The sequence below is a fragment of the Neomonachus schauinslandi genome, chromosome 11 (assembly GCF_002201575.2).
Source record: "Neomonachus schauinslandi chromosome 11, ASM220157v2, whole genome shotgun sequence".
Taxonomy (NCBI): Eukaryota; Metazoa; Chordata; class Mammalia; order Carnivora; family Phocidae; genus Neomonachus; species Neomonachus schauinslandi.
This window is the reverse complement of record NC_058413.1, coordinates 85,883,761-85,908,438: the sequence shown is the minus strand read 5'-3', so window position 1 is coordinate 85,908,438 and position 24,678 is coordinate 85,883,761. Positions and strand designations below refer to the sequence as shown.

The 24,678-nt window shown below is 43.5% G+C and overlaps 2 protein-coding genes across 3 annotated transcripts in view; both read right to left on the bottom strand.

Annotated features, from left to right (window-relative positions):
- The window catches only part of NFRKB (nuclear factor related to kappaB binding protein), a 39,010-nt gene extending 33,010 nt beyond the window's left edge, over nt 1-6,000 (bottom strand). Inside the window, exons 1-2 of one of the 2 annotated variants that reach the window (XM_021696540.2) lie at nt 5,936-6,000; nt 2,883-3,038 (exon numbers count right to left, since the gene is read on the bottom strand). In XM_021696540.2, coding sequence (XP_021552215.2) covers nt 2,883-3,017 — 135 coding nt within the window. In that variant the 5' untranslated portion in view covers nt 3,018-3,038; nt 5,936-6,000. Of the gene's footprint in view, nt 1-2,882; nt 3,051-5,935 lie in introns of those variants that run through there. The other variant, XM_044919687.1, reaches the window with a different exon arrangement.
- A 4,293-nt stretch (nt 6,001-10,293) lies between these two features.
- The window catches only part of PRDM10 (PR/SET domain 10), a 59,311-nt gene continuing 44,926 nt past the window's right edge, over nt 10,294-24,678 (bottom strand). The window contains exons 16-22 of the mRNA XM_044919784.1: nt 23,901-24,103; nt 23,089-23,232; nt 22,521-22,691; nt 20,917-21,057; nt 17,814-17,982; nt 13,320-13,423; nt 10,294-11,021 (exon numbers count right to left, since the gene is read on the bottom strand). Coding sequence (XP_044775719.1) covers nt 10,821-11,021; nt 13,320-13,423; nt 17,814-17,982; nt 20,917-21,057; nt 22,521-22,691; nt 23,089-23,232; nt 23,901-24,103 — 1,133 coding nt within the window. The 3' untranslated portion in view covers nt 10,294-10,820. The remainder of the gene's footprint in view (nt 11,022-13,319; nt 13,424-17,813; nt 17,983-20,916; nt 21,058-22,520; nt 22,692-23,088; nt 23,233-23,900; nt 24,104-24,678) is intronic.

Genomic DNA, 24,678 nt, shown 5'->3' with positions numbered 1-24,678 from the left:
ATTTACCATTTTATCCATTTTTAAGTGTACATTTTTAAGTGCACAGTGATATTAAGTACATTCACACTGTTGTGCAACCATCACTACATCCAAGTTTTTAAGTTTGTTTAAACCAAAATGTCACTGGGACGCCTGGGTGGCTCAGTCACTTAAACACCCGCCTTCAGCTCAAGGTATGATCCCAGGGGCCTGGGATCAAGTCCTGCATCAGGCTCCCTGCTCAGTGGGAAGTCTGCTTCTCCCTCTGCCTGCCGCTCCCCCTGCTTTTGTGTGCACGCTCTCTCTCACTCTCGTTCTAACAGATAAATAAATAAAATCTTAAAAAAAAAGTCACTGATCTTTATTCAGTTCTCAAATCTTAGAGATTAATGACTACATATAAACCATTATCTTATGTCCAACAGTAAATAATAATCCAAAGGAAAAACGATCTCAGTAGAGAGAATCTCATTCAGAAACCATTTCTACCAACAAGGGGTATGATGGACAACTGAATGCAGCTTAAGATGAGCGGCAGGAAAAAGTTAACATTGGGAGGAGAGAGCATGAGGAGTTGAGGCACCTGTGAAGAGCGACAAGCAGCAGGATGGAGTTCAATCTCAGTTCAATCATATGCTGTGTATCTCCTATGTGCTGAGTACTAAGCTAGACTGGTATACACAGTCCGAGGGGGAAACAAGCAATTACAATGTAGCTTAAGAAGTGCTGATGTGCACAGAAGCACATAGGAGAAGCACATGCCCCAGAAGCAAGGCGTCAGAGAACACCTACAGAGGAAGTGACATTTAAGATAGTTAAGGGGGAAAAAAAAAAGTTGAAGCAGGAGAGTTAAAAATCCACAGAGCAGGGGCGCCTGGGTGGCTCAGTCGTTAAGCGTCTGCCTTTGGCTCAGGTCATGATCCCAGGGTCCTGGGTTCGAGCCCCACATCGGGCTCCCTGCTCAGCAGGAAGCCTGCTTCTCCCTCTCCCACTCCCCCTGCTTGTGTTCCCTCTCTGTGTCTCTCTCTGTGAAATAAATAAAATTTAAAAAAAAAAAAAATCCACAGAGCAGGGGCGCCCGGCTGGCTCAGTCAGTAGTGCATTCAGGTCATGAGTTCAAGCCCCACATTGGGCATAGAGATTAAAGATTAATAAACAAAAATTCAGGGGTTTTTTTGTTTTTTAAGATTTTATTTATTTATTTGACAGAGAGAGACACAGCGAGAGAGGGAACACAAGCAGGCTTCCCGTGGAGCAGGGAGCCCGATGCAGGGCTCAATCCCAGGACCCTGGGATCACGACCTGAGCCGAAGGCAGACACTTAACGACTGAGCCACCCAGGCACCCTGATAAGCAAAAATTTAAAAATTCACAGAGCAAAACCATAAAAATGGAAGAATAATTAATATAAAAGAAAGGATAGCAATTACCTGTGGGGGCCTGAATGGTATTGGCAGTTACTTCTTAACCCAAGTAGTAGCTACATGGTTGTTTTATTGCTGTGTAAACTGTATATATACTATATATATATGGATTTTATATACTCTTATGTGTGCTACAGTTCACTTTTTTAATAATGAAGAGAGTTGAGGCCATGTATAGCTAGTGCAAGGACCCAAAGGGAGGGAGGGAGCAGCAGACACAAGAAAGAGGAGGAAGGGACCTATAAACATGTTAAGTACTTGTGTCTATCGTTATTCTAAGGACAATGGAGAGCCACCAAAGGGCTCAAGCAGGAGACAACCCAGAAATCCAACCATCTACTAGGCATCTCCTGCATGCATGTACTAAAACACCTCAGTGTCCAAGATCTTCCCCTGCAAATCTATTTTTGCACACTTTATTCCTGTATCTCAGTGTCTGCCACAAAGTAGTACTTAATAAAAAGTGCTGACAAAATGAATAACATAAAGAAATTTATTTGAAAGAGTGTGCAAAGAAAACGTGGATGGGAAGGATACATATGTCAACTTCAGTAATTGTTACTTCGGGTGGCAGAGAGAATAAATGGTGGCTTTAATTTTATCTACAATGTTGGACATACTACGAAAGAAAAGATCTGAACCAGATATGACTAAATGCAATTACCTCCGAAAACTGGATGATGCACCAATGAATGCGTGCTACATGACACTCTACACCTGCCTGTATATGCGAAACAGGGCAAAATAAACAGTAATTCAATACAGTTTTTGGCATACACAATGCCTTGCACATAAGCAGCCCTTAGTAAGTGGTAGCCACCTTAATGATGATGAGGATTACACAGCCTGCCTGTGAAAGGGGCCAAAAGCACACTGATATCCCATTCCAGGACCTGTGCTACTAACTGACTAGAGGGTTACTTAATTGACAGATATAGTTAATGTCTGGGTTTTGTTTCATGATCCACAATGTGGGTAACCAATTTAACGTAAACATATCCATAATGCTGTCCTTAAAATATATAATTTCTTGTTAACTCCTCAAAATTATCTGGTTAAAAATAGGGCTTAAATGGGGCGCCTGGGTGGCTCAGTTGGTTAAGCGACTGCCTTTGGCTCAGGTCATGATCCGGGAGTCCCTGGATCGAGTCCCGCATCGGGCTCCCTGCTCAGCAAGGAGTCTGCTTCTCCCTCTGACCCTCCCCCTCTCATGTACTCGCTCTCTCTCATTCTCTCTCAAATAAATAAATAAAATTAAAAAAAAAAAATAGGGCTTAAATGTATAGCTTATACTTTCTTCTCTAAGGACAATGTGAAAGACTTTACATTAAAAAAGAGAAAGATGACTTTGGCTGCAATGTAGAAAATGAAACCAAAGGGAGCACAAAAGACTGAAAACTTGTAGAGTATGGAAAAGGTTTAGAATAGTGGTTATGGGCAAGGTGACAGAGAGAAGATGGTGGTAATGGTACTACTTACATCCTCCAGAAGGTCCTCGGGCAGACTAACCCTGGTGCCCCCCAGGAGGCAGTCCTCCATAATACGTGTGCCATGGCCATCTCCACATGGACCCAGTTCCAAGGGATCCGTCAGCATATGGTCCAAGGAATCCATTGTTTATGTTCCACAGGTAATCTAGACAAATATATGCAGTCATACCTCCAGATAGAAAGGCAGGAATCCCAGGGGTCTGGTTGACACTAACACTCCTTCAAAAAATATTCTGGCCCAGAAAATAGTCAAACTCAAATCCAGTTTTATACTTTATCCTCCTACCCTAACTACAGCTAGACACCTCTTCTCTCTTCTACCACTGCATTCTCATCTCAATCTTCAAATCTTTTCTAGTAGGTCTCATTGCTCAGAATGCTTCTACAATAACTCCCAAATCTACAGAATTTCTTAAACCTTCATTTTACACTTGAGTAAAGTGAGACTTAGAGATTAAATGATAAACAGATCAGAGTTCATAACTTAAGACTTCTCAGGCCAATAATCTCTCTACCATAAAATAATTTCTTGGGGCGCCTGGGTGCTCAGTTGGTTAAGCATCTGCCTTTGGCTCAGGTCATGATCCCTGGGTCCTGAGATCGAGTCCCACATCGGGCTCTCTGCTCAGCGGGAGCCTGCTTCTCCCTCTCCCTCTGTCCCTCCCCCAGCTGATGCTTGCTCGCTCTCTCTCTCAAATAAATAAAATCTTTAATAAAAAATATTTAAAAAATAATTTAACAATTATTATTTTTTTAGTAATTCTTTGTTATGCTATCATGAAGAAAAATCAACCACATAGACTAGTAAGGCTCAGACACTAACAATAAATTATTTAATGAGGGCCTATTAAGCACCACGCCTCTCATTTAATTCCCACAACTGTGCAAGACAGGTTCATCAGATCTACTCCATAGATTATTAAAACTGAGGATCAAAGTAGATAATTTGCCCAATCTCAGGGATAGTGAATGAATGAAACTCAGGTCTGTCTGATTACAAACACACATTCTTAACACTACACCTCCTGTATAAACTAGTCCACATAAACTCTGGGGTCTCTAAGCACCTGACCACAACAGCCAGTAAACTTACTAGCCAATCTGCCAACTAAAGGTCCATCTGATATTTATAACATATATATTTATATGTAAATATAATGTTATTTTTCTCCTCCCTGTAATAACTGAACACTGCTGGTCATCTTTAGAAATGTACATATCAAAACATCTTCAAAGGGGTGCCTGGCGGGCGCAGTCAGTTAAGCCTCCAACTCTTCTTGGTTTTGGCTCAGGTTATGATCTCAGGGTTGTGAGATCAAGCCCGGTGTTGGGCTCCATGCTCAGTGGGGAGTCTCCTTGAGATCCTCCCTCTCCCACTGCTCCTCCTGCTTGTGCTCTCTCTCAAATAAATAAATAAATCTTAAAAAAAAAAAATCTTCTGGGCGCCTGGGTGGCTCAGTTGGTTGAGCGACTGCCTTCGGCTCAGGTCATGATCCTGGAGTCCCGGGATCGAGTCCCGCATCGGGCTCCCTGCTCGGCGGGGAGTCTGCTTCTTCCTCTGACCCTCTTCCCTCTCGTGCTCTCTGTCTCTCATTCTCTCTCAGATAAATAAATAAAAATCTTAAAAAAAAAAAAAAATCTTCAGAAAGCATCTCGTTAGGCTAATGGCTAGAATCAGCTGTAAAGCTGAGGCCACAGGATTGAACAAAACTAACAGGACGACAGGGAGCATTAACTCAATCACTCTACAAACATTTGCTAAATCAATTCTATCTCCTATTCCTACCAAATGGACTAACAAGCACAATAAAATGGAAAGAAAAAAAATCAGACTTAACAGTCAAAATGCCAAACTTCTAGCCGAATCTTGGTGACCCTAGGCAAATCTTACCTTGCAAGGTGTCAATTTCCTTATTTGTAAGACAAAGGGGAGTTGCACCAGGTCCTCTGTACTATTATTTCCAATTTTGGAATCCTACAATAAATAATCTCCAGATGGATGACAGTTTATATGACTTAATGCAGTCATATAAACATAGTAACATAATGACTTCTGATTCCAAAACTCTTAAAATGATAAAAAGCAGAGCTGTAATATTACTACTAAAATAAGCATCTTCCCACAAATTATTTCAAGTTATCTTTTAGAGATTTCAGATTTATGTAAAGATACTGCAGGGAGATTAGTGCTGGACAAAGCAGATGGTCTCCAAACAACTGTGCTCCATCACCTTTCAATACATGGGGAAATTACAACATCCTGAACATTCTTGGTGCCTAAATAACTGAAGCAGGTGAGAAAGCACAGGGCGCATGAGTTTAACAAAACTTTAAAATAGAAAAATTGGCAGAAGCAACCTGATACTTAGAGCAAAGTACTCTTTACAGAATTGACAGAGAACAGGATAGTAACTGCAAAGCCACTGTTCTACCTGACTCTTAGGAGGATCGCCCCTGTTTCACAACTTGTTCCCAAGTTTCTTCAACTACGATGGATGTGTAGCTAAATTTAATCTATTCGAGTGGCAACCTTTGCCCTGCTACTATTCTGAACAGGATCTCAAAATACAAAAAGCAGAGAGCTGCCAGAGCACTGGAACCCCGGAAGCCAAGGATTTCTAAATCTTGCGGCGTCCTGGACCTCCGTAGTAGACCAGGAAAGTGTCTCCCAATGGCCTTTCCTCTGCACCTGGGCTAGTCTTGCCTCTTGGACCCTCCCCGACGAAAGAGCTAAACCCTGGGCTGCTTCCGGAGCAAACGCCCGCTCCAAATCCACCGCCCCTGCAGCTAAACCCCTCCCCAGCCAACCCGGCCCCGCACAAGGCCCGGGTACCGCCCCTCTAAACTGCACCTCTGCGCCCACGGCCCCTCCCCCACACCGTGCCTAACCCTAACCCCCACCCACCCGGCCGCCCGGCTCCCGACACGCCCGCTCCCCTGCCCCAGGCCCACAGGAGCAGCGACCCTCGGCGACCCAGCCGCTCCCTCCCTCCGCTCCCCGGCTACACTTTAACCCTTTCGCCGTCCTGGGCCCGCCCTCACCTGAATCGCCGGCGCGGGTCTCCCAACCCGCAGCGCTTCTCGGCCCGCGGGCTCTCAGACGCGCTCGCTCCCGCAAGGCGTCTCGGTGCGTGCACGCTCCGGGCTCGGGCGGCGGAAGGGGCGGGGTTGCGCGGGGCGGGGCCTGGAGGGTGCCGAGGGGCGGGGCCGAGCGGGGCGGGGCCTGGGGCGGTGAGAGCCCGCGCTGCTGGGTTTGGGTTGCAGTTTGCACGCGGCTTGGGCCTCTTGGTCTCACCTGTATGGAAGCTTCTTCGGAAGAATGTCTGTAGCTTTACCTAGCCGCGAACTGAGGCCCGTGAATGAGTGAATGCAATTTTATTAGCCAACGTTTGCAGAGAGCATACCCTGTACCAGGCACTATGCTAAGCACTTTCTAGCCCCTATCTAGTACTGTATGCTCTTATGCACTATTCCCATTTTACAGCTGAGGAAACTGCAGTTTCTTGAGTTTCAGGGAGGAAAACACAGACCCGGAGCCTGTGCCCCTGCATATCCCCATATCTTCCTCCTGTCCCTGGGCCCCTGACGTTGGGAAAGAAAGTATACACACGTCGAAGAAATACATTTAAAATTAAACTCGATTACATTCCTCTGTTAAGAATCTAGGTCCCAGGGCGCCTGGGTGGCTCAGTTGGTTAAGCGACTGCCTTCGGCTCAGGTCATGATCCTGGAGTCCCGGGATCGAGTCCTGCATCGGGCTCCCTGCTCGGCAGGGAGTCTGCTTCTCCCTCTGACCCTCCCCCCTCTCATGTGCTCTCTCTCATTCTCTCTCTCTCAAATAAATAAATAAAATCTTAAAAAAAAAAAAAAAGAATCTAGGTCCCAGGGCACCTGGGTGGCTCAGTCGGTGGCTGGCTGCCTTCGGCTCAGGTCATGATCTCGAGGTGCTGGGATGGAGCCCCATGTCGGGCTCCCTATTTAGAGGGGAGTCTGCTTCTCCCTCTTTCTCTGCCATTCCCCCAGCTCGTGCTTTCTCTCTCTCTCTCTCAAGGGGTCAGGTAAAATCTTAAAAAAAGAAGAATCTAGGTCCCTGGTGCCTGGGTGGCTCAGTCGGTTAAGTCTGCCTTCTGCTCAGGTCATGATCCCCGAGTCCTTGGGTTAAGTTGCATGGGGCTCCCTGCTCAGCCGGGAGTCTGATGCTCCCTGACCCTCCCTCCTCTCATGTTCTCTCTCTCTTAAATAAATAAATAAATAGGGCGCCTGGGTGGCTCAGTTGGTTAAGCGACTGCCTTCGGCTCAGGTCACGATCCTGGAGTCCCGGGATCGAGTCCCGCATCGGGCTCCCTGCTAGGCAGGGAGCCTGCTTCTCCCTCTGACCCTTCTCCCTCTCATGCTCTCTGTCTCTCATTCTCTCTCTCGCAAATAAATAAATAAAATCTTTAAAAAAAATAAATAAATAAATAAATAAATAAATAAATAAATAAATAAATCTTTAAGAAAAAAAAAAGAATCTAGGTCCCTTTTTCACTGAGTCTTCTTTAGAACAGCTTCAGACTACTTAATCCACAACTTCTCCCACCAGCCCTGCAGAGACCATCCTCAGGTCTCTCCACTGGATGGAAATGTGCTGGGGAAGCTGACAGGCCAAACTAATGCTGCTCCCTTGTTGGAAAACAGTGGTTCCCAAAGAAAGCCCATTTTTGCTCCCCTGCTGGCTGCCCACCTCCCCTTAGTTCCTGCCTGTTAGACCATTGGGAGGTTCTTGAATTAGAAACCACCAACTAAAAGGGCCGAGGAACACCATTCCATAGTTATCATCCCTAAATTTCCTTATATTGTGTCTCCGACCAGACCAGCATGAATATTAAAAAAAAAAAAAAATGGGGGCACCTGGGTGGCTCAATTGGTTAAGCGATGACTCTTGATTTCAGGTCAGGTCAGATCTCAGGATTGTGAGATAAAGCCCCACTATGGCTCCTGGCTCAGAGGGGAGTCAGCTTGAGATTCTTTCCCTCTGGCCCTCCCTCCTCCCAGCTCACCCAGGTGCGTTCTCTCTCTCTAAAATAAATAAAAATCTTTTTTTAAAAAAATTAACAATCTCAGTAGTTCTTGTAGCTTCACACATACAAACAAGGAAGATGTTTATTAAAAAAAAATATTTATTAATTTTTACACCTGCTGAGTAGCACAAGACTATTAACACTATAACTCACTGAATGTACAATAAATGTTCACATTTAAATAACAGGACAGGGTCAATATTTTCAACCTGTGGGTCAGCTTTAGCATCTCATGAAGTGCTTTTTAGCCCTAGATATCTTGAGAGTTTTTTGAAAGGATAATTCCAAATCAGAAAACAATTCAAGAAGATCAAAACAATAGGTTTTTCCAGAATAATAGGAATTTTACATGATGAAATGTCTATTTATGCAGCACAAATCAAAGAATAAAAATGTAAAATCTGTATGTAACCTACTCCAAAATTTTCACACTGCACTGATTGAAGTCTAGAGTGCCAATATGTCCTAAGAGAGGCCACAATATAAACATTGGCTACATACTTTTTTTCCATATTGGTCTTCAGATGGCTTATAATCCACCATCTCTTCAAATCCAAGTCCTTTTGAAAATCTATTAACTTGGAATGGACATGCAGAATACCTGATCTTAAAGAAGTGTTGTTTGGCTTGACTGCACCTGCAACCAACTCTGGTTGATAATATACAAATTAGTTTTAGATCCTTTGCTTATTCCACGTAAGTACAAAAAGAGAAAAAGAAAAAACTTAGGTGGGAAAGAAACAGAGTCCTTCCAAACTATTTTCTTCTGTGTATTTTACAACTTGAAATAACTGGCATAAAATGAACATTCTGTTCAGTGATAGTTTTCTCTTTTAATCAATAAGTTATTCCTGAGGGAAGGGGAGGTACTTTGCTGGTTCAAATTAAAAAGGACCCAACAGGGCCAAATTTAAGGTGTAAAAATTTAACTGGACCTTTAGCAAAGTCTAATATTCTTCACCTAGCAAGTCTTTCTAGACTGGACACTAGGATACTTACAATCATTACACTGCGGGACTTTGGAACCCAGAGTCTCTGTTTTGTGACTCAGGGTCAATATTTTCTATTGAAAACATCAACATTACATCTTTGTTACCAAAGATAGAGTCCATCCCTAGTTTCTACACATTTACCAAGTAACTTTCTCAAGTTCTCTTAGTGCCCAGATTTTCAGGGATAACTAAATAAATGAGGTCTCAAAAATAAAGTGCAAAATCTACATATTAGTAAAGTTATTTCAACAGAATGGTTTTTCAAAAAGATGTCTTTACCATAAAGAAGCTACTATACTTTTTTAGTTTATAGAACCAGTTTTTACCCAGAAATGTAAATAAAAAAGATTAGTTAACTTCATTTGAAATTGAACTTAGGTCTTTCTGTTCAGGAGTGATAGGTTCCATCATAGGATAATTACTCTAAAAATGTGTTAGTATGTCACAAAAAGTTGTTAAAATACACACTGATTTCTGTAATGGTTTATGTGTACAATTGGAATGCACAGGAAAAAGGAGGGAAATGTTTTTCCCCATTGAGTTCATAGCCAACAAGGCAGCAAACAAGAACACATATAAGAAAAACTATCGCTGAGGCAGATTTTTTTTCCTCCCAAACGACAGTGTAAGATGCATAAAGATTGGATTTCTTTAATATCCCTTATAATTACCTTGACATATAAACGGTCCCCACATTCTTATTTTTCTCCTAAGTGTGAAGTTGGTCATCTTTCCAAAAGGTCCAGGTGAGTTACAATGTGCATAAGTTAAAAGTATTAAAAAAAATACGAAGGGCCACCTTTCCATCCAACCTTAAAGAATGTTCATTTTGAGACAGCATGAGAAGTACTAAAATACACTGCATGATGTGACAGTCGAATGTACACCTGATAAGAACAAGGAATTTATCCTGTACCAATGAATGGTAAATGGATCCTGCAAGGCAGGACAAGGTTTCAGTGCTTTTCACTTTATCGATAGGTAATTATCTTAGTCATTTTTCTTTGTACCAAGATCTCGAACGCCTCCTTCTTAATACACCACAACCAGAGAATGGAAGGCAAAGCTTTAACGTAGGAGTTTAAATCCTGCTGACATCAAACAAACCTTTTCTCTTACAGGGAGTCTACCGCTGTGGAGTAATAAAGTAAATGAAATAAATCCGAACAGGAGGTTCCGGCCTCAGTGGCTGAAGGCCAGCACTTGTGCAAACACCTGTGCAAAGCACCACCAACAGTAACCCAACAACGGTCTCCCCAAAGAGGCAAGCTGTTGTCGTGGTTGTTTTAAATCAGCAATAAGAAAAATCTAGGAGACGGTTTTTCCTTCAGAACATCACGGTCAAACCTCTGTTTCATTGTCTTTATTTTCATGTTCAATAGGCTCCCCTTGTTAAATTACCGAAAACGCAAACTCAAAAGATGAAGCAGTTCTGACTGAATAAAATGCCCATCTCCTTCAGTGCCATGGCTTGGAATGAAGAAGTCCAGTGGCCATGGACTTGGCACATCCTTTCTCCACCTTTGGTACAAACGTGATACACCACCTAGTATTTCCACAAAGGAAAAGTAAGGCCTATCAATGTGTTAAAAAAACCAACTCAAGAGTAAGGCGAAGTTTCTCCACCTTGAAATCTACTTTCCCCTGAAAGATCTCCATTCCATGGCAGAAGCTCCTAGGGTTTGAAGAGTCAGTTTGGTAAAGATGACCTTTATAAAAGGAGCCCCAGTGTGTGTAGAGTGTCAAAACTGTGGTTTCCAAATTCTTGAGTGAATGATAAATCTTAAAAAAAGAGTTCCAAGTGTTGGAAGCTTTCAAACTTATGCATGAGAAAAGACATGATGTGACTGCTGGATTCAAGCTCAAGGGTAGAAGTTAAGGTTTAGTGATATGCACTTCGCTGCTCCCATTCCCGTTGGTGGTGGTTGTAATGATGTACTGTGTGGGCTGCTGTTGGCTGGTGGTCTGGGGGTCCAAGTCACTATGTGTAGCTGGCTGAACCTGGACTCCCGTGGAGAGAGCAGAAGCTTGCTTTTCCTCCAATTCTGGTTGACTTTCTGATAACACATAATGACCCTAGAATAAAAAAAGATCTTTAGAAATCTGAAGTCTAAAGGAGCGGGGGAGGTTCTTGGTGGAGAGAGAAAGAAGGAATATGAAAGGAAATGTTACAAGGTGACACCAAAATAGGCACTTATGTGAGTACTTTAGAGGGGATGGATCAGTCAGAGTAATAGACTACCAAGGTAATTTAAGGGACCGCCTTAGGTGTTCCACCAAATGATATAGTGAAGAGCTTCGAGTACAGAAATTTGCATTACAATTGTGACCTATGTGGCAAAGGAAACATGGGCTATTGTACTGCTCCTAAGAATTTAGATAGTCATAAAATAAGACTGCTGTCTATTAATATTTAAGAGTAATACAAAATAGATCACAGAAGAGATATTTAAAGTTTCCTTAAAGAGACATAATGGCTCCCAAGACAGGGAGTCAAGATCAGTGGTTCCTAGGTTTCAGAATTTCATAGGCCAGCAAATTAAAAGTAATAGTAAGTATTCCCAAATTTTATTTTGCCAAGTAAAGTCATTTTTAAGATGCTACTGTCAAATGAGAGAAATTTTAACACTCAAAAGTATAAGAAGAATACAATCTTAGAATAAAATCCCTTACATTGAATCAATTTAGCTTTATGAAAACATGCATTGTCATTATTTTTCCTTTGATCATGAAAACTTCACAGACGTGGAGCTAGCTATCTCCTAAGTTAACGTTTTTAAAGAAATGTGTCCCTTGGCAGGGTGATCGGTCTGCTATATAGGCTAAGAAAAAAGAAGTAACAGAGGAAAACCCAGGCAGTGAGTGGCCTTTCCACGCACTGTCCAGAAAAAAAGCCATAGGCAAATACCCATTTGATTTCTCTAGGGCCATGTGCTCAGAGTCCACACTCATCAGTCTCTGATTATGATTTCGTTTCCCATGTGAGTCTTTCTCTAGCAGGAGGAGGCTGGCTCTCAGCCTAGGGTCCATGGACTACTAGGTGGTCCATAGATAGGCTTTAGAGATTCTATGAACCCTGGAGAAGGTACATTAAATTTGTGTGTGTGTGCACGTGTGTGTGTGTGTGTGTGTGTGTGTGTATTATGGCAGGAGGAGGGGAACGTCCTTGGCTATAATCAGGTTCTCAAATGAGTTCCCGGCCAAAAAAAAGGTAAAGAGTCAATGGGTCTCACAGGGAGTAAAAATCTCACTGATTATGCCAATGAGACTATTCCATTGTACATTAGTTATTGTCTTCACTGACCGTAGCGTTACTCTGGATTTACACATCTCTCCTAAGTCTAGTTAATGTGAGTTTGTGTGCTAAGAAATAGGTAACCTCTCAGTATGCTTTGGGGGGAAAAAATCAGGTTTTCATTTTGGGTTTTGTTGTTTTTTTTTTTTTTTTAATTTACTTGTCAGAGAGAGAGAGAGCACAGCAGAGGGAGCGGCAGGCAGAGGGAAAAGCAGGCTCCCTGCTAAGTAAGGAGCCTGATGTGGGACTCGATCCCAGAACCCTGGGATCATGACCTGAGCTGAAGGCAGATGCTTAACCGACTGAGCCACCCAGGCGTCACAAAAAATCAGGTTTTGAGGCCACCAGACTACCCTGCTACTCTTTGAGACCTCTTGGGAAAGAGTCTTCCCCTGGGAACCTCCCAATATCCCTAGCCACTCATGAGTATGTTTCTTAATTTAAATTTACATACTGTTTTCTAATTACTTAGAAGCAGGCCAGAACAAACCAGTGACGATAAAACCAGAGGTAGCAGATAAAATCAACATTGACCTGCCTAATCTAAATAAAACAAGATAATTCATGACAATGTTTTTCCCGGGGGGGGGGGACGAGTGGGGGAGACTGAATGTTTAAAATAGCTTAAAAGAGCTCCATAACAGATTCATTCTATTATTCTCTTCCAACCCAGTTGAAGACCAATAGTCATGAATACTTTCCACAAAGCACATAAAAAGGTGATCAATTACGAATCTGTACGTATATGGGTCTAGGAGGTTCATTACAGTTATTAACTGCATAGGTATTTATTGACCATTTGCTATAGCCCAGCGTCCTGTGCAAGGCACTGAGAATAAAGAGATAAAGACCAAGACCCAGCTTTCAAGGAATTCATTGTCTGCTGGGAAAAGATTGACAGTAAGCCAGTAATTAATATAAACTATAATAAGGGTTATAATATAACTCCACAAGGAGTTATGGGAATACAGAGGAGGTACTTCTAACTCAGATAAGGAAAGCTGAGGAATAGGAAACAGAGGGAGGGGAGAGTGGTGTAGTGTGATGGACAAGAAAGCCCTCCCAAGCAGGTCACTTACCGGCGTAACTGCCTTTACTTGGCCAGTGGTGACAGGAGTGGCCACACCACTGTCTGTAATCACAAACTGACCTGGGGGAAGTGTCATCATTTGAATCTCCGATGCTGAAAAACAGGAAATAGCCATACTTCAGTGGTCTCAGATTTTAATACAAGTTGTAGAAACAAATACCTAACCATTGGCCACATTCTTGAGACACTTTCCATAGATTTGCTTGCCGTAGAATCTTATCATGATATGATTTCTTGATACTCTGATAAGAATGATCATAGGAAGTTAGCAGAGAGTTATCAAATATCAGAAATAATCAATGCAAAAAAAAAAAAAGAAATAATCAATGCATCTCCCCCAAATGTGGCTTCTGAATATCCGTAAGACAAATATTCAATAATTTTTTTTAAACCTTGAAATAAGTTACAAAGGTTTACCTGTTAGCTCAATATTTTTAACTTTTATATTCGGATTTGAGTCACTGATAAATGTACCCACTATTGCCTACTAATCACAACATAATCTAACTTGAATTTTATTTCACCACCAGTGTTATTAAAGCAAATTAAAAACAAAGTTCACCCTAGCATCCAGTTGATAGTCTTTATATAATAGCTTCTGTCTGATTCCAGAGCTGATATAGGAAACATTGTAAGATGAGCCTAGATCATAAAATAAGCTGGGATCATACCAGCATGCAAGATGCTGTAAGAGACTACAGGGTCACGTAGAAAAGACACAGGGGCCAATTTGAAGATGCTCTCATTAGCCAATGATGGGATAATCTGAGCAACAATAAGGGTAACAACTGCAATGGCTTGAAATATATTTACTGTGTTGAAATTCATGAGAATACAATGATAGTAAGACACACACGCATACCCCTCATTGGTCACCTGGGATAATACTAGGAAAGAACTCATTATTTTGAAAACTGGTAAATAAAAGAGATGAACTGAATATTTAAAGGATTTATCCTGCCCTTCCTGTGCGAACTGCACCGCAGAGTAACCTGTTAGTTAAGGTAAAAATTTTTTCTTTACAGAAGTTTTCTAGGGGCACCTGGCTGGCCCAGTCGGTGGTGTGCATGACTGTTGATCTTGGGGTTGTGAGTTTGAGCCCCACATTGGGTGCAGAGATCACTTAAAAATAAAATCTTAGGGGCGCCTGGGTGGCTCAGTCGTTGAGCGTCTGCCTTCGGCTCAGGTCATGATCCCAGGGTCCTGGGATCGAGCCCCGCATCGGGCTCCCTGCTCCGCGGGAAGCCTGCTTCTCTCTCTCTCCCACTCCCCCTGCTTGTGTTCCCTCTCTCGCTGTGTCTCTCTCTGTCAAATAAATAAATAAAATCTTTAAAAATAAATAAATAAATAAAATAAAATAAATAAAATAAAATCTTAAAAAAGAAGAAGTTTTCTAGCTGATAAGTAAGAAAAGAATGATAGAATCAGAATATGACAATTTTGCAATCTCTAATGAAACAGTGGTGCAAAGGGAAAAGACAGACAACCAAACATTATGTGCCTCCTGATGGAAGTACACACCACCAGCCAGAAGTGTCTTGGGAGGGAAAACTGAACCTGAATTTGATCGAGCCTCCAGTCTACAGGAAAGAAAAGGGACAGAAGAAAGCATCTTAAGTGATAATATAGGGATGACAACAGCAAAATTCAAAATGTGAGAAATTCTACAGAACAAATGACCCAGTTTCTTCAACACATAAATTGCAATTTAAAAGAGAGAGAATACGGGCGCCTGGGTGGCTCAGTCGTTAAGCGTCTGCCTTCGGCTCAGGTCATGATCCCAGGGTCCTGGGATCGAGTCCCACATCGGGCTCCCTGCTCTGCGGGAAGCCTGCTTCTCCCTCTCCCACTCCCCCTGCTTGTGTTCCTGCTCTCGCTATCTCTCTCTCTGTCAAATAAATAAATAAAAATTTAAAAAAAAAAAAAGAGAGAGAATACATATTTAAAAAAAAAACCTCAAAGGCTGCCTGGTCGGTAGAGCATGTGAATCTTGATCTTGGGGTCATGGGTTTGAGCCCCACGTTGGGTGTAGCAATTACTTAAAAAAATAAAATCTTAAAAAAAAACCCTCAAAATATATAACCAATTGCAATGCATGAGCCTTATTTGGAACTCAATTTGAACAAACCAACCATAAAAAAAATTTATGAGGGGCGCCTGGGTGGCTCAATCAGTTAAGTGACTGCCTCAGCCCAGGTCATGATCCCAGGTCCTGGGATCGAGCCCCGCATTGGGCTCTCTGCTCAGCAGCGAGCCTGCTTCTCCCTCTCCCTCTGCCTGCTCCCCTGCTTATGCTCTCTCTCTCTGTCAAATAAATTAACAAAATCTTAAAAAAAAATTTATGAGACAATCACAGAAATACGAACAGTGGATATTTGATGGTTATCAAAGAATTAGTGTCATTTATTTTTAGGTTTGATGACAGTACTAGAGTTGTGTTTTGTTTTGTTTTTTTTAAAGATTTTATTTATTTGACAGAGAGAGACACAGTGGGAGAGGGAACACAAGCAGGGAGAGTGGGAGAGGGAGAAGCAGGCTTCCCACGGAGCAGGGAGCCCGATGCGGGGCTCGATCCCAGGACCCTGGGATCATGACCTGAGCCGAAGGCAGACGCTTAACGACTGAGCCACCCAGACGCCCCTAGAGTTGTGTTTTAAAAAACATTTATGTGGGCACCTAGGTGACTCAGTCAGTTGAACGTGGGAGTCTTGATTTTGGCTCAGGTCATGATCTCAGGGTCGTGAAATGGAACCCCACTTCAGGCTCCACACTCAGCAGGGAATCTGCTTGAGATCCTCTCTCTCCCCCTGCCCCTCCCCCTCAAATAAATAAATAAATCTTTAAAACTATATATATTTATGGATGGAGGCACCTGGGTGGCTCAGTTGGTTAAGCATCTGACTTTTGATTTCATCACAGGTCATGATCTCAGGGTTGTGAGATGGAGCCTGGCATTGGGCTCCACGCTCAGTGAGGAATCTGCTTGAGCTTCTCTCTCTCTGCCCCTCTCCCCAGCCCCACTCATGCTCTAAATAAATAAATAAATAAATAAAATATTTTTAAAAATATTTATGGATGAAATAATATGGATTATTGTATAGTTGGGGGATTGGAAGAGAATGTTGGGGGTACAAATGAGACAAGACTGGCCCCGAGTTCATAACTGAAGTTGGATAACGGGTACCAAGGCGTTCATTATACTATTCTATTTTTTGTATTTTAAATGTTTTCCCTAATAACTTCAATTCCAGAATCTTTTCTTCAGGTTTTCTATTATTCCCATGGTGATCTGCATCATGCCACATTTCTTTCAGAGGAATTAAACTTAGTATAAATGTCTACTGACCAGGGTTCTCCTGGTATTTACCATGAGTAGGAGTCTTTCCCCGACTAGAAACAAGACTCAGCCTTCATTGTGACCACCAATATTTAAGAGAACAGAGTGTAAAAATAACAAGAACGTACAGTTTGAGCCTGATTCCATACCAAATCCACATAACACAGCCAAGGACAATGGAGACAGACTCAAGGAAAGAAATCAGTAGTAGGAGGAAGACCAACACTGGCCTTCCTAACTTCTCAGCCCCTACTGCTCCTAGTTGCTACTATCAAGGGCTGTTGTTTCCTCTATTCCAGATCTTCAGTCATAAAGACCCCATGCTTTCCAGCTCATATCCAAGGCTGCCATCCCCACCAAATCTGTTCACTATTAGGACCTCCAGCACCAGCCTTTTGCTGCTTCTGTAGCACTAATCTCAGGGTTTTGAAAGCCAACTACTCATATCTCTCTCTCTACTAGATAATGATCTCTTTGAGCCAAAGACTATCTTATAAGGAGAGGCCACAGAGTGGAGTGGTTTGGAGTGTAAACTCTGAAGCCAGACTGCCTGAGTTCCAATCCTCTAGTTACTAGCTGTGTTCCTTGGGCAAGTTACTCTGTGTCTGAGTTTCCCTATCTATAAAGTGCAAATAGCAATTGTACTTATATGTTGTTGTGAATACTGAATGTAGTATATATGTGGTTTAGAATCATTCCTGGCACCTAGTGAGAGCTTAGAGCTTAATGAAAGCTGGCTGTATGGTGTTACTGTGTGGTGTTACTGATACGAATCAATATTAATTTTTTGTATAGCCAGGGTCTAGCACATCCACCTATACAAATACTGTATTCAATAAATGTTGATGGAAGAGATGACTCACCACCATCAACCTACCCTAGATCCATCTATTCTGCTACTTAGTCCATCCGCCTACACTTTCTCTGGCAGTGTTCCTGATGTCTCTGAAATGGGTGGCTCTCTGAGATCAGAACGCTGCCTTGAATTTGGTCATGAAACTCATTCAAGGACATGCACTACGAAGTGTAGAAAATGGCCAATGATACTTTAGTCCAGAAAATTTATTCTAAAGCTGATGAAATTATGACCCTTGAGTGTAGATTCCCCACCCGTGAGCTACAGCACCATCCCTGTTCCTGCCTTACAGTAGCCACGGAAGGAGTTCCAAGCGTTGGGTAGGTAGGTGTGTTGTACAGAGGAGCCCTGCTGCTGCTGGAGAGCCTGGCCCGGTGTGGAGGCGCCGCCTTGTATCTGCGAGGGGCTGAGCCCTTGCTGGGACTGCTGGGAGGCAGGGCTCAAGGGCTGCCCAGTTACCTAGAGAGAAAGACAAGGCGGGAGTAGAAAACTAATCACTTCCAATTTAGTTAAGACTCACAAATAACTGAAGGAAGTAAATCTGGCTAACATGAATTATAACACTGGAAGTATCGCTGCTAAAATAATAATATTTTAAATAAGAATAGGATCAATGAAAAGGAATCATAACTATCGAAATCCTAATTCGTTTTCAAAGGATTATCTACAAGAATATCCAAAAAAGTAATTTCACTGAGCTCATTAGAAAGACAAATGGGGCGCCTGGGTGGCTCAATCGGTTAAGCGTCTGCCTTCAGCTCAGGTCATGATCCCAGGGTCCTGGGATCGAGTCCCGCATCGGGCTCCCTGCTCTGTGGGGAGCCTGCTTCTCCCTCTCCTCCCCACTTGTGCTCTCTATCTCACTATCTCTGTCTCTCTCAAATAAATAAAATCTAAAAAAAAAAAAAAGAAAGATGAATGAAAATCTAATTATCTTCATTGCATAAGATTTGACAAATTGAGAAGCTAAAGAACTTGCCTATGTCACAGAGTGAATCTGTAACACAAATTGAAGTAGAACCCAGAAATCATAATTTCCACTGAGTACACTGGGAAATCCCACCCAGGTAGTGGAGATAAACACAGGTGTACAGGCAGACATCATGGAGAGGCTTACTCCTGTCCACAGGATAGAGCCCAAGCTCCATAGTTTGCCATTCAAGCCCTCCATATTCCAGCTCCAAACTACTTTCCCAACTTTTCTCCCAAACATCATTTCCTATTAGTAACCTAAACAGTTTTCCATAAATAATACCAGTTTCCCACCTCTGTGCCTTTACTCACAGTGAGACCGTATTCAGATCATAATGCGTTCCCCAACTACCATGTCAGAATCAAACCCCTCCTTCAAGACCTCATTCAGATACCACTTCTATAGAAACATCCTTGATTCCCTGCGAAACAGAATCTTTCCCTCTTCTGAAAGCCCATAACTTACCAATACAGCCACATCATCCTTAGACCCAGGCAAGACCCATCCTTAGGCCATGGCCCTGGAGTAAGTGTCCCCTTCTAGGTGACACTTGGGAACCAGAGTTCCCCATTCCCTATGACAACAGCCCTGCACCCACTTCCAGGGCCTGCACAAGTCTATTCCCTGAGTCCGTCACCTTGCAGGAGTCCTAGCTCTTGGATGTGGGCTCCTCTAATGGCATTTGGGCACAGGGGGCCACGGGGGTGGCCGTGGGATGGATCACCTGTGCAGGGATGTGGAAGAAGCTGAGACACGTGGGTCGGGGTGTCCATGTGGGTACACAGAAGCCCTGTGAGGTGCAGGATGGAGGCTGGGTGAGAAGAAACAGGGAGCAGTCTTGGGGAAGGTCGTCCCTGTGCCACCACCTCCTGAGGAGTCCCTCCAGCCTAGGGTTCCTTTGAGAAACCTAAAAGTGTGATGCCCGTGGGGGTGGGAAAGAAGGGCCCCTCATGGACAGAGGTGACTGTCTGGGACTGGGAGAAGTGACAGAAACCTCACAGCTGCTGAACCTCACACTAGAAGGAGGGGAGGGGCCGTCAGATGGCAAGCAGCAGAGCCTCCCATCCCCGATGCCCCCCAGTAAACAGGAAGGCAGAGAAAGTGCATGTTTATCCTATGGATTTCCACAGCAGTCCGAAGGGCACAGAGCCAGCAAGGGAGGGAGAAATCCTTTTCCCCCTTCCTCCCGCCCCCAGCCTAGCAGCTGCCAGTGCCACCCACACGTTTGGCAGGAAGGCAAGGAATTTCGAATTGGCACTAACCATGTTATTTAGTAGCTATTGTTACTTAGCATATCCTTTTCAATTTTGTTATTATGAAAATATACGTGTCAAGCAGCAAGATAGAACATACATTTTTTAAAGTTTTTACTTAAATTCCAATTAGTTGGGGCGCCTGGGTGGCTCAGTCAGTTAAGCGTCTGATTCTTGATTTCGGCTCAGGTCGTGATCTCAGGGTGGTGAGATCAAGCCCCGTGTCAGGCTCCCTGCTCAGCGGGGAGTCCGTTTCTCCCTCTTCCTCTGCTCCGCCCCTGCTTGCTCTCTCTCTCTCAAATAAATAAATAAAATCTTTAAAAAAAAAAAAAATGAGAGAGAGTCTGTTTCTTGGTTTGCCCCTCTCTCTTTTTTTTCCCCTTTGCTCATTTGTTTTGATTCTTAAATTCCACATATGAGTGAAATCATATGGTATCTGTCTATCTCTGACAGACTTACTTCACTTAGCATAATAGTCTAGCTCCATTCATGTAGTTGCAAAGAACATATTTTATTTAAGTTTGTTAGCTTGATTTGAAACTTTTAACCACCCAGACACATGGCATGCAGGCTTTCATTTGTACTCTTGTTCTGGAACCTGTGAATGTCAGAGGTGGGCCTACATGTATCCTTTCTGGTTCAGATACCTTCGCTTTATATCCTGTTTACTTCTATATATTTGTTATGTCCCTACTAGACTCCAAGCTCCTTGAGGGCAAGACCTAGAAAAGTTTCATGAAAAGGGTAAGATTTTTAATAAATATTTTTTTAATGGATATAGCTATGCTGTCTCAATAACAGCCTCTATGATATAAACACAACAATATGCCACAAAGTCACTGTTCCAAAATTCAAGAAACAACTTAGCAACTGCATGCTATCAAGACAGCCATTTAGAATAGGAAACAAAGGCCTAGGTTGGCCCTAGGATATAAGATCACAGGGCTCCTTTTGCTTAGGGGAAGCTCATCACTTAATGCAAGTGTGTCCATAATGCCAATATAAAACCTGGAGGCAAAGGTAGGATCTTTAATGAAGGCCCAAAAATAAACGGTATCGTTTCAATAGTCAAGCTGACTGGGTCTGAAGACAATGCCTCTTCACTCTGATGAACGTTCCAGGGTCCCCAAGACCGTATTGCCTTTCGTGAGCAGTGGGAGAACATACCTGGGATGATGAGGGGGTGGAGGAAGTGGGCTCTGTGACTTGGATATGCTGCACCTGGATGGCATGCTGGGTGTAGGTCTGAGGGTCGTGGAGCTGGCCAACGTCCACAGTGGACTGCTGAGACTGGTGTGGGGAAGTGGCCTAGAGGGCAGGAAGACCAAAAGCATACTGATTAAGGGGAAGGGAGATCCTTCCAGAGAAAACGTTCAGCTGAAACAATATCCCAGCAGAAGAGTAGACGTAATTTCACATCCAGGGTTTCGCTCCCAGAGAGCCCACACCTAAGCCAAGCCGGTAAACACTAGCAAAGAAGAGCATTTTAAAAGTTACGCTTGGGGCACCTGGGTGGCTCAGTCGTTAAGCGTCTGCCTTCGGCTCACGTCATGATCCCAGGGTCCTGGGATCGAGCCCCGCATCAGGCTCCCTGCTCCGTGGGAAGCCTGCTTCTCCCTCTCCCACTCCCCCTGCTTGTGTTCCCTCTCTCGCTGTGTCTCTCTCTGTCAAATAAATAAATAAAATCTTTTATAAATAAATAAATAAAAGTTACTCTTATAAAACATAAGCCACTAATGCTATTTAATTCTGAAAGAGAAGGAGAGAAAGGGAACATAGCTCCTTGTAATAAGCTGAACGAGAAGCTCTCAGGGATCAAAAGTCCTTCTCCCTTAAGTTTCAATTAAATGTAACGCCCTACCCCTGATAGGTTAAAAGAGATCAAAGAAGAGAATTTGCTTTCAGCTACCGACCCACTAGAAAAGTGGTTCCCAACCTTTTTATGTATCCCAGACATCTCTGAAAATCTGGCTAAAGTATAGTCCCTTTTTCCAGAATAATGTACATATACATCACACTTTTCAGGCAATTTCAGGGATTCATAGGTTCTTCCAAAGCCTGAAGTTAAGAAATGTCCCATAAGAAAAACAAGATAAAGAACAGTCAACAACAGTAGCAACTCCTTATTTCCCGCTCTGGTATTAGTCCTAAATTTTCCTATTTTCCTAAATTTTCAGGCCAAATTATTTCAAAGCAATAGGTTTGATCACTTGTGCCTTGAATACACCTCCTCAGCATACTTAAATGAAACAACAGTTCTGGGAGGATTTCTTCTTTTAGCTCCCTCATCGGTGAGAATGAGCTACAGAAGGCAGAAGGAGCACAGTCACACCTCTGTACAAATAATGTACTGACTGACATTTGAAACTCAAAATTATTCTTTACAACCTCCCTTTCGATGCCCAAGTACCAAACTGGTTCCCCACCAAGTAGTCAGCTCTGGTCCTCAAGGATTCAGAAGAGGCTCTGAAGGAGTTCACGTAGGACTGCCCCGCGGTAGCACAGGATGACAGTGTACATACAGGGCAGCCGGAAACCTCTGGAAGGCTCTTGAGAGAATCTCTTACACTGCTAAGTCCAGAGCCCTACACAGCCAGGAGAGCTTGCCAAATGCCTTAGACTCAGACCTTACACGGGAAGCACATGACATGGGGTCCAGCTCTAGCTCTGAGAACTGGGTGCTCTTGTTGACCGCCCCCCCCCCGCCCCCCACCACCGCCATACTGCCTAGGGGCAATCTGGCATTCCTGAAGGTGGAGAGAAACACGTACCGGAGCCACCTGTACCACTTGAAGCTGTATGTGCTGAGGTTGCTGAAGACCAGATGTCGACTGGGACACAGGAATATACTGAATTCTCTGGTAGTCCCCCTGCGACGTTCGGTAATCAGTTGTTAAGGTCTGGGACAGCTCTGTCATGGCTTGGGTTAGGAGGTCTGTTGTCTAGAAAAGTCACAAAAAACACACTAGCTGGTAACACTACAGCTTGTACAAATTAGCCCTGAGCTCAGATAGGAGAGATCCAAAGGCGAGAAGATGCTGGAGGATTACGTATGTCTGTATCCACCTGTCTGTGTCAGCCCCGATGGCGTTACCCGACAGGTTCTGACCATCTTGCAGCACAGGAACAGCACTGAACATTTCTTGCTGCTCCTTCTACAGACAGCTTTGGAAAGCATCGACTAGGAGACCAACCACACACAGAAGGCCCTGGTAGAAAACTGAGGGATAATGGGCTACCTTTGCAGACAATTATATGGCAAGATAGACGTGGCTTTGGTATCGGAAGCTGTGACAGGCACGGAAGGGGATGAGGTGCCCTGACCAGTCACATACTTACCACCACGGTCTCCCCGGTAGCACTGTCTGTGGTTAACACAGCCGGGGCAGCACTGATCACAGCTGTCGTCAGCGGTGGATGTAAGGTGTTAGGGAGCTGGGCATACTCTGGGTGCTTCTTTCGAATGTGCTGTACCATCTTGGTCTGGAAAAGTATGGCAAAACCAAGAATCATTACTGGAGTTAGTTATCTGCAATTTTTCTCAAACACAAACCCTGCCACGATCCCTGAAGTCTTTCTGATTTTGCTTTGAAAGAAATAAGGTGTGCCCGCTCCTCCCAAAGCAGCACAGAGTTTGCAAGAGGCAAAGGAAGAGGCTGAGAAGAAACTGAATACACATGTGACCCCACGCCGTCAGGCAAGGTCAGCACACCTCACTCACAGTATCCCCTAGCCCCCCCCCAATACCTGCAGCGATCAATCACAAGTTCTCCGCCTCCCACAACCAAGAATGATCCCCTTTTCAAGATCTATCATGTAAGTTCCCACATTGTGCTTCTGTAAACCTGAGCTCATAAAGCATGAGCATAAAATATTCCAATATGAGACCTTCAGCAGACCAAAGAAAAGGAAACCAACTGAGCGCTCCGGTTATGTGTGAGATACACTAACTCTGGGGAAATTCCACTTATTCTCTTCCCATTCTGGATTTATAATCCCTATCCTCAGGAAACAGCTCCTCAGCCATCGGAACTGGACAAAACACCTCCAGCAGTCCTGCATCAATTCAGAAGAAGCCAAATGCCACCTTCTCTTACGAGATGCCTTAAACAATGACCTTGATCCGGACGCAGTCAAAGCCCTTCCCGTACCTTGCTGCTGTACTGTTTGGAGCAGTGAGGGCAGCACACGGGAGGGGTAGCTATTGTGCCCGTGAGCTGGGTGTGGGTGCTCAGCATGGGGTCTGGCTCTCCTGGGCCAGCTGGACGGAGTTTGCGAATGCTTGGTGGGAGCTCAGCCCCTGGATGGTTCTTCAGAATATGGGCTTTTCGTTTGCTGGCACTTTTATAAACCTGCAAATTCAAATGCTTTGTCATGAAAGCAGTATACGGTTCTACTTTCTTACTTAAGAGCGAAATCTCTAACAATTCTGTTGTTAGGTATGAGAAAGGAGAAAAAGTATTCAGGTAGCGCAAAATAAAATATTTTAACAGCTATATTGAAGGATATCTAAAATAAGAACCTAATGTAGATGTGCTAGGCATCTTCCTAGAATTTATACATCTAAGATAGTAATAATAAAAATACCCCTTACCTTGAAGTTTAAGAGGTAGATACACAGTCACAGAAAAAGAATGCTTCAAAGGCCAATTCATCCCACTTAGCCTTTCTACAAAAGCTCTCATATGTTTACTAGTACTAGATGCCAAAGAATCCTCCAAAATGGCAAGTCTAAAAGTGCCTAGTACCTGTAATGGTGAATCTATGCTTTAAAAAGTTTCCCAGTTTTGGGGCGCCTGGGTGGCTCAGTCTGCCTTAGGCTCAGGTCATGATCCCAGGGTTCTGGGATCGAGCCCCGCATCAGGCTTCCTGCTCGGCCGGGAAGCCTGCTTCTCCCTCTCCCACTCCCCCTGCTTGTGTTCCCTCTCT